Source organism: Heterodontus francisci, chromosome 37 (assembly GCF_036365525.1).
Source record: "Heterodontus francisci isolate sHetFra1 chromosome 37, sHetFra1.hap1, whole genome shotgun sequence".
Taxonomy (NCBI): domain Eukaryota; kingdom Metazoa; phylum Chordata; class Chondrichthyes; order Heterodontiformes; family Heterodontidae; genus Heterodontus; species Heterodontus francisci.
In genome coordinates this window covers 40552737-40568253 of record NC_090407.1, presented here as the reverse complement: position 1 = coordinate 40568253, position 15517 = coordinate 40552737, and the positions used below count along the sequence as shown (strand labels likewise).

The window sequence follows — 15517 nt, the reverse complement described above, 5'->3', positions numbered from 1 at the left end:
AAAGTGGGCAGAGACCGTGGGCAAAGAATGGGTCTCCACCCTTCCTGACGGCTGCACCAAGGGAGTTGGCACGTCCTGAAACAAGGAGCAAGAATATCAGCCCTCGTAACTCAAGAGATGCTCAAAGGATTGTACAGAAACCTGTGTTAATTTCTTACTTTTGATTATCTAAACCACGTGGGACCTCTACTAATGATCATATCCACTTACCGTTCACAGTACTGGCCAGTGTACCCAGGGAGACAAGCTGTACACCTGTACCCACCAACTCCACTGCTTTCACAGATGAGAGAAAACCTAGCAGAAGACACAAAGTGATATACACCATACAAAGGTTTCCAGTTACTAAATCCTTGGCTTACAAGATTAGATGCAGAAACAACTTACAACTATGACAACCCCAGAAGGGTGATGCCGTACATCTTTAACAATGTTACTGTTAGGAATAAAGACCAGCAGCTAAGATGGTGGCTGGGACACTGTCTGCCAGGCCACTTCCAACGACCCTCTGACACTGTCTATCAATGCAGTCTATCTCCTACAGTTTTTACTACTGCCCTGAAGGGAAACAAATGGCTTAACTCAGTGTCCGACCATAATGACTGAATACTGTAAGTCCGAAAATAGAAACTGGAAAGACTCAGCAGGTCAGGCAGCTCTGGGGAAAAATTGCAATGTTTCAAACTGCTGGCTCTTTTTCATACCCAGCAAGTTCTCACAACAGCGACAGGGCTGGGATCAGGAATTCGTGGCCCTGTAACAATCATTGAAATAAAACCAATTCAGCTAAGTTGAAGCTTATACCTCAAAATGTTACAAAAAAAACTGCACAAGGTTACACAACAACATGACTAATCATATATACAGCACGCTGAGCAACAAGTTACTTGGGAGTAACAACAGCAGCACAATGCACCAGAGATTTGCAAAGTAGCTAACTTACTGGTTTTCTTGAACAGTCAGTGGACAGGCACAAGGTTGGCAATCCTCTGGGGTACCCGCCGTGGCATCACCGTAATATCCAGGGGCGCACTGATCACAGAATTCCCCAGCCGTGTTATGTAAACAGTTCTGTTTAAGAGATTTTATTAAATAAAAAAAAATCTTGCTTCAGTTAAGCACACACTGCACCAGGGGTAGTTACTAGAGTTAGTCAGTGTATCAGTATCAAGATATATATGAAAGAAAACCATGAAGCTTAACACACTTACATGTAGCGTTACATACTTCTTTAACGCTCTTAATTCATCATCTGGACTTGTTCCCACCACCAGTTGTAAACATGTAACCAACTCAGTCTGTGCCAATCAACTAATAGGGGGTGAAATGTGTCTTGGGCACACGATTTAGCAGCCATTTTACACACTGCCCGATTGAAGTCAATGGAAAAGAGTAGATTTGTTCTGCTTTACTACCCAAGACAATTTTCACCCCCGTGTTGTCTCTGGGTGTTAGAATCAGTACCAACATTGAAAGAGGTATTGCTTTGGCCCCATGAATGGACTTATCTCATGCTATAAAGTTCCAAATGTTCTCTCTCAGAAGCACCCGACATTGGGTAAGACAAACGTGGAACTGGATAGCTGAGTGTTTTTCCACAGTTGTCACATCCAGCATTACACTACTCTGTAAAGCTGATGTTATCACTGATGCTGGGCCTTGCACTCACTGGTTCAGTGTGAGTCTCTGCCAAATCAAGACAAGTGTTCTGAATCTGCCTCCCAGGATAAACAAATACTAAGTGTGTTTAAGATATTTTTTTTCAAAAAAGATACAGCTGTTCACATATGTTAGTATTAAAAAGAGCAACAAAATGAATTGGAAATGATTAATTACTTCAAAAAAAAAAATGTTTATAAAACAGCCCGGAAGTAGAATGCACCTACAGATAGTCCAGACCTTATTTCACATTCACATTGTCTCTGGTTTTGAGAGTGTTTCATGCACTGTTAGCCAAATGTAATAGAAACCTTTGTGTTTCTCCTCAAAACACCAGAGTACAGCCCCAAACTTATTCACTCTGTACCAGAGAATATAATGCAATTTCCAGAGGGAAAACTTTTGGATTTAATCTTTACAGCCGTTTCATTAATTTGAAGTAGGTCGAGATGTGTGGTAGACTGGAAAAGCTGTGTTGCAGTACAGAATGGAGTGATGCTGCAGAATAACACAAGGGTGCAGCTGGGCTCGATTCACCTCGTACCCGCCAAGCTTCCCAATATCATGATTGGAGCTATTCTGCTGCAATCCCGCTGGTTGGAGTTGATTGGTCCATACATACCACACATGGTAAAATCTACAGTTACACACTCTCAACCCTGGTGCTTTAAGATCAAGAATGATCAGCATTAATTCCAGATTCCTCACATACACACTTCACTGTGCAGTGCAGGTGGTAACTACCCATTCCTCTCTCACCATCAGCCATAATATAACCCACACCTCCACCCTTCAACACCCACTGCTTTCACCCCAGTATTACTTTTGTTTCTCTTCTCATTATAGTTCATGAAATCTTACAGTAGAGGAGGCAGTCATGGTGCCTGTACTGCTCCTTGTGAGAGCTATGCAATGATTCCCACGACCCTGCTCTTTCCCCCCAGCCCTGCAAAGTTTTACTTTTCAAGTATTTATCCAATTCCCTTTTGAAAATTACAACTGAATCTGCTTCCACCGCCCTGTCAGCCAGTGAGCACATATTCGATTATAACAACTCGCTGTGTAAAAAATCTCTCTGGTTCTTTTGCCAATCATTTTTAATCTGCGTTCTCTAGTTACTGACCCTCCTCCCAACGGAAACAGTTTCTCCTTATTTACCCTATCAAAACCTCTCAAAGATTTTGCACACGATTATTGAAATGTTACCGATGAACATCAGGTGCCTTTCAATACTTCAGTTAGTAGCTAAATCAAGGGCAATTAGGCATGGGCAAGAAATGCTGGCCTTGCCAGCGACGCCCACATCCCATGAAAGAATAAAACAAATCCATTAACTGTGATTCTAGCCAGTGCATATCAGCAATGGAAGTATTACCAGTTCCAACAGAGCTCCCTCACCAGCTCTGATCAGCACAGGCTGGGGATCACAGAGTCATAGAATGGTTAAAGTGCAGAAGGAGGCTATTCGGCCAGTTGTGTCCATGCCAGCTCTCTGGAAGAGCAACTCAGCAACTCCCACTCCCCTGCTTTTTCCCCGTAGCCCTGCAAATTTTTTCTCTTCATATAATTGTCCAATTTTCTTTTGAAAGCCATGATTGAATCTACTTCCACCACAGTCTCAGGCAACAAATTCCAAATCCTAACCACTCACTGCATAAAAAAGTTTTTCCTCATGTTACATAGAAACATAGAAAATAGGAGTAGGCCATTCGGCCCTTTGAGCCTGCTCTGCTCTTCAATACGAACATGGCTGATCGTCCAAACTCAGTACCCTGTTCCCGCTTTCTCCCCGTATCCCTTGGTTTCTTTAGCCCTAAGAACTATATCTAACTCTTTCTTGAATATATTTAATGATTTGGCCTCAACTGCTTTCTGTGGTAGAGAATTCCACAGGTTCACCACTCTCTGGGTGAAGAAATCTCTCCTCATCTCAGTCCTAAATGGCTTACCCCTTATCCTTAGACTGTGACCCCTGGTCCTGGACTCCCCTGCCATCGGGAACTTCCTTCCTGCATCCAGTCTGTCCAGTCCTGTTAGAATTTTGTAGGTTTCTATGAGATCCCCTCTCATTCTTCTAAACTCTAGCGAATACAAGCCTAATCGACCCAATCTCTCTTCATACATCAGTCCTGCCATCCCAGGAATCAGTCTGGTGAACTTTCGCTGCACACCTTCCATAGCAAGAACATCCTTCCTCACATAAGCAGACCAAAACTGCACACAATACTCCAGATGTGGTCTCACCACGGCCTTGTATAATTGCAGCAAGACATCCTTGCTCCTGTACTTGAATCCTGTCACTATGAAGGCCAACATACCATTTGCCTTCTTAACTGCCTGCTGCACCCGCATGCTTACTTTCAGCGACTGGTGCACAAAGACACCCAGGTCACACTGCACCTCCCCCTTTCCCAATCTATCGCCGTTCAGATAATAATCTGTCTTCCTGTTTTTGCCACCAAAGTAGACAACCTCACATTTATCCACATTATACTGCATCTGCCACATATTTGCCCACTCACTCAACCTGTCCGAATCACACTGGAGCTTCTCTGCATCCTCCTCACAGCTCACACTCCCACCCAGCTTTGTGTCGTCTGCAACCTTGGATATATTACATTTAACTCCCTCATCTATATCATTAATATATATTGTGAATAGCTGGGGTCCTAGCACAGATCCCTGCGGTACCTCACTAGTCACTGCCTGCCACTCGGAAAAAGACCCGTTTATTCCTACTCTTTGTTTCCTGTCTGCCAACCAGTTCTCTATCCATGTCATTACCTTACCCTCAATCCCATGTGCTTTAATTTTGCATGCTAATCTCTTATGTGGGACCTTATCGAAAGTTTTCTGAAAGTCCAAATACACCACATCCACTGGTTCTCCCTTATCTATTCTACTAGTTACATCCTCAAAAAATTCCAGTAGATTTGTCAAGCATGATTTCCCTTTCGTAAATCCATGTTGACTTTGTCCGATCATGTCATTGTTTTCCAAGTGCTCTGCTATTACATCTTTTATAATGGACTCTAGCATTTTCCCCACTACTGACATTAGGCTAACCGGTCTATAATTCCCTGTTTTCTCTCTACCTCCTTTTTGCCATTGCTTCTTTTACCAATCACCTTAAATTGGTGTCTTCTGGTTCTGGATCCATCTGCCAATGGGGAGTTTCATCTATCCACTCTGTCCAAACCCCTCATGATTTTGAACACTTCTATCAAATCTCCTCTTAATCTTCTCTTCTCCAAGGAGAACAGTCCCAGTTTCTCCAATCTATTCATGTAACTGAAGTTCCTCACCCCTGGAACCATTCTCGTGAATCTTTTCCGCACCCTCTCTAATGCCAAAACATCCTTCCTAAAGTGTGGTGCCCAGAACTGGACACAATACTCCAGTTGAGGCCGAAAGTGTTTTATACAGGTTTATCATAACACTCTTGTTTTTGTACTCTATGCCCCTATTAGAGTCATAGAGAGATACAGCACTGAAACAGGCCCTTCGGCCCGAGTCTGTGCCGACCAACAACCACCCATTTATACTAGAATTAGAATTAGAACATTACAGCGCAGTACAGGCCCTTCGGCCCTCGATGTTGCGCCGACCTGTGAAACCATCTGACCTACACTATTCCATTTTCATCCATATGTCTATCCAATGACCACTTAAATGCCCTTAAAGTTGGCGAGTCTACTACTGTTGCAGGCAGGGCGTTACACGCCCCTACTACTCTCTGAGTAAAGAAACTACCTCTGACATCTGTCCTATATCTATCACCCCTCAACTTAAAGCTATGTCCCCTCGTGTTTGCCATCACCATCCGAGGAAAAAGACTCTCACTATCCACCCTATCTAACCCTCTGACTATCTTATATGTCTCTATTAAGTCACCTCTCCTCCTCCTTCTCTCCAACGAAAACAACCTCAAGTCCCTCAGCCTTTCCTCGTAAGACCTTCCCTCCATACCAGGCAACATCCTAGTAAATCTCCTCTGCACCCTTTCCAAAGCTTCCACATCCTTCCTATAATGCGGTGACCAGAACTGCACGCAATACTCCAGGTGCGGTCTCACCAGAGTTTTGTACAGCTGCAGCATGACCTCGTGGCTCCGAAACTCGATCCCCCTACTAATAAAAGCTAACACACCATATGCCTTCTTAACAGCCCTATTAACCTGGGTAGCAACTTTCAGGGATTTATGTACCTGAACACCAAGATCTCTCTCTTCATCTACACTACCAAGAATCTTCCCATTAGCCCAGTACTCTGCATTCCTGTTACTCCTTCCAAAGTGAATCACCTCACACTTTTCCGCATTAAACTCCATTTGCCATCTCTCAGCCCAGCTCTGCAGCCTATCTATGTCCCTCTGTACCCTACAACATCCTTCGGTACTATCCACAACTCCACCGACCTTAGTGTCATCCGCAAATTTACTAACCCACCCTTCTACACCCTCTTCCAGGTCATTTATAAAAATGACAAACAGCAGTGGCCCCAAAACAGATCCTTGCGGTACACCACTAGTAACTAAACTCCAGGATGAACATTTGCCATCAACCACCACCCTCTGTCTTCTTTCAGCTAGCCAATTTCTGATCCAAAGCTCTAAATCACCTTCAACCCCATACTTCCGTATTGTCTGCAATAGCCTACCGTGGGGAGCCTTATCAAACGCCTTACTGAAATCCATATACATCACATCCACTGCTTTACCCTCATCCACCTGTTTGGTCACCTTCTCGAAAAACTCAATAAGGTTTGTGAGGCACGACCTACCCTTCACAAAACCGTGCTGACTATCGCTAATGAGCTTATTCTTTTCAAGATGATTATAAATCCTGTCTCTTATAACCTTTTCCAACATTTTACCCACAACCGAAGTAAGCCTCACAGGTCTATAATTACCAGGGCTGTCTCTACTCCCCTTCTTGAACAAGGGGACAACATTTGCTATCCTCCAGTCTTCCGGCACTATTCCTATCGACAATGACGACATAAAGATCAAGACTAATCCTACATTAATCCCATATTCCCTACCACATCCCCACCTTCTCTCAATTCTCCTACCACCTGCCTACACTAGGGGCAATTTATAATGGCCAATTTATCTATCAACCTGCAAGTCTTTGGCTGTGGGAGGAAATGGGAGCACCCGGCGGAAACCCACGCGCTCACAGGGAGAACTTGCAAACTCCACAAAGGCAGTACCCAGAACTGAACCCGGGTCGCTGGAGCTGTGAGGCTGCGGTGCTAACCACTGCGCCACCTTATTGATAAAGCCCTGGATCCCGTATGCTTTATTAACCGCTTTCTCAACCTGCCCTGCAACCTTCAGTGATTTGTGCACATATACCCTCAGGTCCCTCTGCTCCTGCTCCCCCTTTAGAATAGTCTTTTGTTTATCATACCCAGGACTTCCTTGAAGCTTAGCTTCACTGGCAGAGCTACTGGGTGAGCGACTGCACTCGTTTGACAGAGAAGACACTTTGAAGGATTAACACTTAAGAATACATGTGCTGCAGGCATCAAAATGCTCACTATCAATGTGCCAACTCTCACATTCCACGCTTTACAACTCTTTGCCAAATGACTCCATGGCACTGTAAAAGACCTTTGTAAATGAGAAATTCCTAGCTGACACTCCCTGCAAACATGGGACAGATACACTTGGGGACCATTGCTGAAGGGAGACATTGTGATACTGCTCACTCTTTGCTAAATTACTAATACACTGAAGTAGATTGTGAAACGATGTACCAAGCAAAGGCCAGTCTCTGGGTGGCAGGTGTCAGAGTGCCCATTACATTCGCACAGCTTGCAATCTCCGAGGTACAGGCCTCCTCCAGTCCTTGTGTAACCAGGAGCACAGTCCTAGGAGAGAAACAGGACAACACACAAAGAATTTCAACATACTGTCCTTTTATTCAATTGCCTTCTTGATCGCACTGGTGCTTTTTTAAAAAAATAAACCTGAGCAAAAACCAGAGAAATCAAAAATTAGAACTTTGAAATTGGGATGCAAAGCGCTTGCTAATCCACTGAGCCACCTTAGTCAGGAATACAGCAGCAGCAGTCCTGGGTTCAAATCAACATTTCCAATACTCACAACCCAAAGGTCAATGTACAGAAGTCTTTAATTGGTTTATAGAATCATTGAGCATAGAAGGAGGCCATTCAGGCCATCGTGCGCCTGCTGACTCTTTGAAAGAGCTATCCAATTAGTCATTTCTGTGCTTTTACCCAGACACATGCAAATCGTTCCTTTTCTAGTATTTATCCAATTCTCTTTTGAAAGTTACAACCGAATCTGTTTCCATCACTCTTTTAGGCAGTGAATTCCAGATCATCATAACTCGCTGTGTCAAAAATTATTCTCCCATCATCACAATTTTCATTTATTTGACTTTTTATCTTCATGCAGCTTCAAGCATGAGGGAAAGTGCCGAACTGTGTTAAAATAAATAAATCATCTGCAGTGAACTGGGTATTGTATCATGTTCATTTCATACCACCATAGCATTTGCAATGGAACCCACTGTAGTAACCCCTACTACTCTACAGGCATGTATTCTAGTTGAGAGCCAGGTGGGATTTTGGCTGCAATAAATCCCATGGCTGAATAGCCACTGGCACTCATTGCCTAGAGTTACTCACAGATGCAGAGTGAGGTACTGAGGGCTGTCTCTGACTGTAGGATACCCAGCATACTAGTGGCGACCATGAGTGGGAACATCAGGCTTTAATCATCGTGACAGGTGTTTCGCTTTCTACAACTTACTCCCATCATCTCGATCAGTGGATGCTCAAATCTCCCACTGGTACAACTGCGGAGTGGATCATTGTGCAGAATATATCGCTTTAACTGATTGTATGAAGTACAACTTGTATTTCAAAAATAAAAAAAGATCAAAATTAAAAATTCAAAGGAAAATATGTTAAGAGATGACAGTATGTGGACCTCATCTTTGTGTTCCAATCTCTTCATGGCCACCTCCTTCCCTATCCCTGTATCATCCTCTAGTCCTACAACCTTCTGTGCTCCTCTAATTCTGGCCTCTTGCATGTGCCAAATTTAGTGACCATGCCTTCAGCTGCCTGGGCTCTAAACTCTCGAATTCCCCGCCTTCTTCCTCTCTTTGCTCCTTTATGATGTTCCTTACAACCTTCATCTTTTACCAAGGTTTTAGTGAGCTGTCCTAATATCTCCATTTGTGGTTCGGTGTCAGATGTTACCTGATAACGCTCCTGTGAAGTGCCTTGAACTTTTTAATATGTTAGAGGTGCTAAATAAGTGCAAGCTTCTGTTGTTGACTTTACAGTAAGTTGCAGTTTCAAGTGAAGTTGACAGTAGGCCAGATCAATTTTGGTGTAGTCACCTGACAGGACAAGCCATGGTATGCCGGGGGGCAGCGACATTCTTCCACTTGCAGTGCCTGTGCCAGGTTGGTGTAGAACGGCACTGCAATCTCCATGCTCACATCAGAGAGGCTGGCGGAGATCATGTCGGTCGAGTAGGTGGCTCGGATGAGGACTTCATCTAAGTCAGCGAGGACCATCAGGAGATGTTCCCGGGTGGCCTGCTGACCGTCCGGGCGCTTCCAAAATTGCTGAAAGGAAAGAAGAGCAGATTCACATTTTGCTGACAAATCTGACTCCCAAACAATCTTGGCCAAGGATCCCTCATCTACTGACACCTAATATTAAAATCCAGCTCATGTAAAACTGTTCCAGTATCTAAACCCAGCCACCAAACTGAAGATCAACTAAAAGGTGTTCTGAAAGTTAGTTAAAAATAGTTAAATGTTTCAGAAGACAGAATGCTTGGCAATCCTTACATTAATTATTTAGTCATCTGACAGTCACAGAAGATTAAGTTGAGTGTTTATAATTAAATTGAGCCCTACATATAAATTGTAGCTGTGATTTGTTATCATTTGATTGGAGAACTGCAAACCTCTCAAAATTTTATTAAAAACTACACAAAGTTGCAATGAGATCTTAACCAGCTATACAGACATTGTGGCAAGAAGGAGGCCATTCAGCCCCATCAGGTCCATACTGGTTCTCTGTAGAGCAATCCAGTCAATCCCATTCCCCGCTCCATCCCCGAGTCCTGCGTGTCTATTGCCCTCAAGAGGCCATCCAATTTCCTTTCGAAATCATTCACCATCTCGGCTTCCACCACCCTCGTATGCAGCAACTTCCAGGTCATTAGCACTCATTGCATAAAAAAAGTTCTTCCTCACACCCCCCCATATCTCTTGCCCAAAACCTTAAATCTGTGCTCCCTAGTCGCACCTTCAGATTGAGGATACCCTCCATCGTGTTGTGTGACACTACCACCGTGCTAAATTGGATAGATTTCAAACAGATCTAGAAATGCAAAACTGGGCGTCCATGAGGCGCTGTGGGCCATCAGCAACAGCAGAATAGTACTCGACCACAATCTGTAACCTCATGGCCCAGCATATCCCCCATTCTACCATTAGCATCTAGATGGGAGACTAACCCTAGTTCAATGAAGAGTGAAGGAGGGCATGCCAGAGCAGCACCAGGCATACCTCAAAATGAGGTGTCAACCTGGTGAAGCTACAACACAGGACTACTTGCATTCCAAACTGTATAAGCAGCATGCCATAGACAGAGCTAGGCGATCCCATAACCAACGGATCAGATCTAAGCTCTGCAGTCCTGCCACTTCCAGTCGAGAATGGTGGTGGACAATTAAATAACTAACTGGAGGAGGTGGCTCCACAAATATCCCCATCCTCAATGATGGGGGAGCCCAGCACATCAGTGTGAAAGATAAGGCTGAAGCAGTTGCAACAATCTTCAGCCAGAAGTGCCGAGTTGATGATCCATCTCGGTCTTCTTCTGAAGTCCCCAGCATCATAGATGACAGTCTTCAGCCAATTCGATTCACTCTGCGTGATATCAAGGAATGACTGAAGTCACTGGATACTGCAAAGGCTATGGGGCCTGACAATATTCCGGCAGTAGTACTGAAGACCTGTGCTGCAGAACTTGCCGCGCCCCTAGCCAAGCTGTCCCAGTACAGCTACAACACTGGCATCTACCCGGCAATGTGGAACATTGCCCAGGTATATCTTGTAACAAAAAGCAGGACATGTCTAACACTGCCAATTACCGCACCTTCAGTCCACTCTCAATCATCAGTAATGTGATGGAAGGTGTCATCGACAGTGCTATCAAGCGGCACTTGCTCAGCAATAACCTGCTCAGTGACACTCAGTTTGGATTCCGCCAGGGCCACTCAGCTCCTGACCTCATTACAGCATTGGTCCAAACATGAACATAAGAGCTGAACTCAAGAGGTGAGGTGAGAGTGACTGCCCTTGACATCAAGGCAGCACTTGACTGAGTATGGCATCAAGGAGCCCTAGCAAAACTGAAGTCAATGAGAATCAGGGGGAAAACTCTCCACTGGTTGGAGTCATACCTAGCGCAAAGGAAGATGGTTGTGGTTGTTGGAAGTCAATCATCTGAGCTCCAGGACATCACTGCAGGAGTTCCTGAGGGTAGTGTCCTCAGCCCAACCATCTTCAGCTACTTCATCAATGACCTTCCTTCAGTCATAAGGTCAGAAGTGGGGATGTTCACGGACGATTGCACAATGTTCAGCACCATTTGAGACTCCTCAGATATTGAAGCAGTCCATGTAGAGATACAGCAAGACCTGGACAATATCCAGGCTTGGGCTGATAAGTGGCAAGTAACATTCGCGCCGCACAAGTGCCAGGCAATGACCATCTCCATCAAGAGAAAATCTAACAAAATGCCCTTGACATTCAATGGCATTACCATCGCTGAATCCCCCACTATCAACATCCTGGGGGTTACCATTGACCAGAAACTGAACTGGAGTAGCCATATAAATACTGTGGCTACAAGAGCAGGTCACAGGCTAGGAGTAACTCACCTCCTGTCTCCTTAATGTCTGTCCACCATCTAAAAGACACAAGTCAGGAGTGTGATGGAATATTCTCCACTTGCCTGGATGGGTGCAGCTCCAACAACACTTAAGAAGCTCAGCACCATCCAGGACAAAGCAGCCTGCTTGATTGGCACCTCATCCACAAACATTCACTCCCTCCACCACCGAAGCACAGTGGCAGCAGTGTGTACCATCTACAAGATGCACAGCAGCAACTCACCAAGGCTCATTTGACAGCACCTTCCAAACCCAGCTAGAAGGACAAGGGCAGCAAACGCATGGGAACACCACCACCTGCAAGTTCCCCTCCAAGCCACACACCATCCTGACTTGGAACTATATCGCTGTTCCTTCACTGTCGCTGGGTCAAAATCCTGGAACTCCCTTCCTAACAGCACTGTGGGTGTTCCTAACCCACATGGACTGCAGCAGTTCAAGAAGGCAGCTCACCACCACCTTCTCAAGGGCAAGTTAGGATGGACAATAAATGCTGGCCTAGCCAGTGATGCCCACATCCCATGAATGAATAAAAAGTCCTTGCACCATCAGCTATTGGGAACTCACCTGTAAAGATACACAATAATAAAATCAGACAATATTCCTACCCTTTCCTCCACTGGACTATGTAGCGCCTTGAAGGAAAACCAGCACTGTGTTCAAACAAAATTAATTTGTATGGATGGTCCCTCTTCATGATTTGTGGATTTTTTTTTAGTACAGAGATGAACATGAACCAATATTTTGGTGTCCTCAATAGCTCATGAATTGGCTTGGCTCAGTTATTATCACTGTCCCTTCTCAATCAGAAACTTCAAGCCCCATCTTCAGGATCTTGGCACATAATTCATGCAACATCTCAGCGAATGCTGCCCAGTCAAAGCTGCTGTGACGTTCCACTTCAAAAGTGCAAATGGACATGAAATATCCCATGGAGTAAATAAGGGCCAGAATTTTCCATATGTTCTGGCCAATTTTCCTCCTGTAACCAACACGCGCATTACTGTTGACACTATTCTACTCACCATACTAATCACTACTCACAATGAGTAAATGTGCAGCATTTATTTATTTTACTGTCCTGTACAGAGTCTATCGTGGACATGAGTAAGTTAGGAGTAAATTGGATATCAGGCAGAACCCATTTCACCCCAAGAGCGACAGTCCTGTGGAGGAAGTCACCATGGAAGGGCACCAACACCAGCAATATCAATGGGATTGGGAGAGAATTGGATGCGTTTCTAGAGAGCAAAGGGACACAAGGCAATGACTGGGAGCTTGGTTGTTGGATTAATCTATCGAAAAAGGACAGGTTTGTTGTGTCGACACCTCCTTTTCCATTCTCAGAATGCATGTCCATTCCAGCCAATGTAACTTCAGCTGCTTCTTTCCTCATTCCTCTAATGCAACTCATCTCCAAGATACTAATGGTCTTCATTTTATCATCAAAGACATTTAGTGGAGGATTGCTGAAATGGAACGCTCAAAGATTAACCCTTTACCTCCTTGAACATGATCTCAAAGGACTGTATCTCTCTTGGTTGCAGCCGGTGATGGTGGTATGTCACCAAAGTGATGTCATTACCCTGAAAGATCACACAAACAAAAACATTTTCAGATAAATGATTGACAGATCTGTATACCATTAAACATGGACAAAGGGGTGGCACAATGGCGCAGTGGTTAGCACCGCAGCCTCACAGCTCCAGCGACCCGGGTTCAATTCTGGGTACTGCCTGTGTGGAGTTTGCAAGTTCTCCCTGTGTCTCCGTGGGTTTCCTCCGGGTGCTCCGGTTTCCTCCCACATGCCAAAGACTTGCAGGTTGATAGGTAAATTGGCCACTATAAATTGCCCCTAGTATAGGTAGGTGGTAGGGAAATATAGGGACAGGTGGGGATGTGGTAGGAATATGGAATTAGTGTAGGATTAGTATAAATGGGTGGTTGATGGTCGGCACAGACTCGGTGGGCTGGAGGGCCTGTTTCAGTGCTGTATCTCTAAAATAAAATTAAAAAAAAAAAAGTCTAATCCAATAATTGCTCACCTAAAATTGAACAAACATCAACTCCTCATCCCTACTCTCAATTCTTTCACTGCACCACATACATTTCCATAGCTCAGTAGGGCAAACCTTCAAGGATAATTGAAAGCCTGGTCTCTCAGACACACACACACAAAGACATGGGAAATCACTGTAATGCAACCATGCTGCATAATGCAAAGGTAGCTGCCAACACCTATCTCTCATAGTGCATGAGCTCTTTCAATGTTACAATGCGAAAACAAACAAAAAACAAAAAAATGCAAAGAATTTTAAAACAAAAGAACAAATCCACCTAAAAAATGTAAAGATAGGACCCAAAAAGTATGTAATGTGAGAACCAATCCCGAAAAAGCACAACTCAAAGTGCCTTCAATGGCCACCATTTTGAAGGGGCCGAGAGAGTTGCCGGAGTGTTTCCCTGACAAAAGTTCAGAAATCGTGAGCCAGGTAAATTGAAACAACTGGCCTTAATAATGGGCAAGTGCATCAGGAACAGCCTCTGTCCAGCTGAGTGCATGCCAGCTCGGAAAAATGGGGCGCATGATGTACACAGCAGGTGCAAGGAATACTCCCTGGTTTCAAGAGCTCATGTATTCGACGTCTAAATACTTATTTCTCAAGACAATGCAGACGCACATCTTAGGTATTATACAAAGCTACATGGTGGGAACCCAAGGTCAACATTTTGCAAATGTTTTCCTTGATTTCTACAGACTTAAGTGAAGTGTGTCAGATGGACAACTGCAGTCACTTACAATGATCTGCACGTCAGCATCTGGTACCATGGAACCCCGGAACCCTGCATCGTAGGAGAGCGTATACCGAAGGAGTCCACCGTAGGAAGTTACCTGTGCAAAATAACAAAAATATTTCAAAGAATACTTCATACTGACACAACACATGGATTATAGTGCCACTGGAAACTTCTTAACCAGGAGCCCAGATGGAGAAAACAATTATCAACAGTGTAGCTTGGATTTAACAGTCAGACACCATGGCCAAGTAGATACTTAAAGAAATGTAATGATCCATTTCATAAATCGCTGACACACTGTATAAGTTGAACAGTGAGCTGTTCCATACTTGAATTAACAATTTATAGATTGCATTTATTTTTTCGGAAACCTGGATTTTTTAAAACCACTAATTTCCAATACTTCAGTTTCAGACTCTATTACTGATAAATCTCCTGTGGCACTGCATTCTTCTTCTTTGGCCTCCTTGTCTCGAGAGACAATGGGTAAGCGCCTGGAGGTGGTCAGTGGTTTGTGGAGCAGCGCCTGGAGTGGCTATAAAGGCCAATATTCTGGACTTATAACCCGTAACTGCTGCCTTCCGTGTTGTTTCGGTCGCTGTGAGGCGAATATAGAGTCACCTCTCCATGACGCATGCCTGGGCAAATGTATGGGGGTTGAGAGTGGGCTGAACTTTATTGGCGCGACGGGGGTCCCGGCGGCGGGCTGGAAGGTGGGGGAGACCACACCTCGGCCCTCTGTCAAACCCCTGTTGCAATTCCACGGAGGGTAGGTCATTAACTGCCTGCTGTCGGGTATGCCATCCCTTTAAGGGATGAGCTCCCGCCTCCAAGAGCTGCCGACCAACAGGAAAGCCGGCAGCTCTGCGGTACCAGCAGTGCCACCAGGAGCAGTGGCAGGAGCCCCTACAGTACAAAGATAGAAGAGGAGGGATGAGGACCTGGGACAGGGCCAGGCAGGCAGCCCCCGGCAACAGGGTGGAGAGGGGGGGTCTTTCCAGGGGACAGCTATCACTGGCAGGGAGGCCCTCCCGGGGCCCTGGATTGCCCCCCCAAAGGAGGGACCCCCCCCCCCCCCAAAAACCCCGTTCGGAGACTGCC

At 44.9% G+C, this 15517-nt stretch overlaps 1 protein-coding gene across 6 annotated transcripts in view; it reads right to left on the bottom strand.

Moving 5' to 3' along the window:
* The window catches only part of hspg2 (heparan sulfate proteoglycan 2), a 528081-nt gene that overhangs the window by 184952 nt on the left and 327612 nt on the right, over positions 1-15517 (bottom strand). For all 6 annotated transcript variants that reach the window (XM_068017554.1, XM_068017556.1, XM_068017557.1 and 3 more), the window contains exons 34-39: positions 14418-14510; positions 13120-13203; positions 9042-9272; positions 7423-7536; positions 944-1071; positions 211-297 (exon numbers count right to left, since the gene is read on the bottom strand). In XM_068017554.1, coding sequence (XP_067873655.1) covers positions 211-297; positions 944-1071; positions 7423-7536; positions 9042-9272; positions 13120-13203; positions 14418-14510 — 737 coding nt within the window. The remainder of the gene's footprint in view (positions 1-210; positions 298-943; positions 1072-7422; positions 7537-9041; positions 9273-13119; positions 13204-14417; positions 14511-15517) is intronic.